The sequence below is a fragment of the Eimeria mitis genome, genomic scaffold, assembly GCF_000499745.2.
Source record: "Eimeria mitis Houghton genomic scaffold, Emh_scaff1303, whole genome shotgun sequence".
In the NCBI taxonomy this organism is placed as follows: Eukaryota; Apicomplexa; class Conoidasida; order Eucoccidiorida; family Eimeriidae; genus Eimeria; species Eimeria mitis.
In genome coordinates, this window is record NW_013568672.1 from 7235 (window position 1) to 8727 (window position 1493).

Below are 1493 nucleotides of genomic sequence, written 5' to 3' on the forward strand. Positions count from 1 at the left end.
GCGCTGTCTTCCTGCTGCTGCTGCTGCTGCTGCTGCTGCTGCGTTCTATGGGGGGGCGTGCCGTACTGCTGCTGTTGCCGCTGCTGCAGCAGCAAGCGTTGGTGCTGCAGCAGCAACTGCTGCTTCTGCTGCTGCAGCAGCTGGTGGTGAGACGCTGCTGAATCGGGAGAAGACCACCCAGGACTGCGCGCCCCAGCTGCAGCAGCAGCAGCATCGTCTGCAGCAGCAGCAGCAGGTGCAGCAGCAGCAGCAGCAGCAGCAGCAGCAGCAGAACAAGGGGTTTGCTGCCTCGTCTGTGCAGCAGAGCTGCACCGACTGCAGCTGCGAACAGCAGAAGCTAGGAGTGTAGGGAGCCACGCGCTGCTTCTGCTGCTGCTGCGGCTGCTGCTGCTGCGGGAGCCGCGCTGCATCATCTTACTAGCAGCAGCAGCAGCAGCAGCAGCAGCAGGTGCTGCAGCAGCAGCATCGCTGCTGCTGCCAGAGGACCCCACAGACAGCCGGAAAGGCACGCGGTGTATGCCGCCCGCTGCCTCCCCCTGGTGTGCAGCAGCACACCCAGGTGTACATACACCCGGTGCAGCAGCAGCAGCAGCGGCTGCTGCTGCTGCTGGTGCTGGTGCTGCTGTTGCTGCTGCTGCTGCTGGTGCTGCTGCTGCTGCTGCTGCAGGGCGAGGAGTCGAGCGGCACTCAACAGGAAGCCCCAAACTCACAGCAGCACGAGAGAGAAGAGATTCCTGCTGCTGCTGCAGGTGCTTCTGCTGCAGCAGCTGCTGCTGCAGCAACTGCTGATGCTGCAGCAGCAGCAGCTGTTGCTGCTGCTGCTGCTGCTGCTGCTGCTGATGCTGCTGCGCGTCATCAGCGGAGAGCCTTCGCGTTCGCTGTGCAGTTAGGTCCAAGGAGACTTGCTGCTGACTCCTCATCATCCTTGTTGCTGCTGCTGCTGCTGCTGCTGCTGCTGTGTTTTCCGTTGCTGGTGCTGGTGCTGCTGCTGCTGCTGCTGGGTTTTCTGTTGCTGCTGCTGCTGCTGCTGCTGCTGCTGCTGCTGGCTTTTATGTTGCTGCTGCTGCTGCTGCTGCTGGGCTTGCTGTTACTGCTGCTGTTGCTGGATTTGCTGTTGCTGCTGCTGTTGGTGCTGCGGCTGCTGCAGCCTCCCTCGCTGTGCAACCAACCCCACAGTGCTGCAGCAGCAGCTGCTGCTGTTGCTGCTGTTGCTGCTGCTGCTGCTGCTGTTTAGGCCCAGACGCCGTACCACCTCTCCAGTGCTGAGCGGCGTAGCCAGCAGCAGCAACAGCCACAGCAACAGCAGCAGCAGCAGCTGCTGCTGCTGCAGCAGCAGGAGCAAAGGCAGCAGCAGTACTGCAGTGCTGAGGCCCTAGATATGCTGGGGTTATATAACACCGAAGTAAAGACTCAAACGTCCTCAAGCTGCTGCTGCTGCTGCTGATGGTCCTCACTAGGCGCCGCTGCACGAGAGAGTTTGCGGTGTACGTACA

General features: G+C 61.8%; 1 protein-coding gene across 1 annotated transcript in view; it reads right to left on the reverse strand.

The window, feature by feature from the left end:
- Window positions 1-923, reverse strand: part of EMH_0034180 (uncharacterized protein) — a gene marked incomplete at both ends in the record, with an annotated part of 4000 nt that extends 3077 nt beyond the window's left edge. The window contains one exon of the mRNA XM_013494843.1: window positions 1-923. Coding sequence (XP_013350297.1) covers window positions 1-923 — 923 coding nt within the window.
- Window positions 924-1493: the final 570 nt, after the last annotated feature.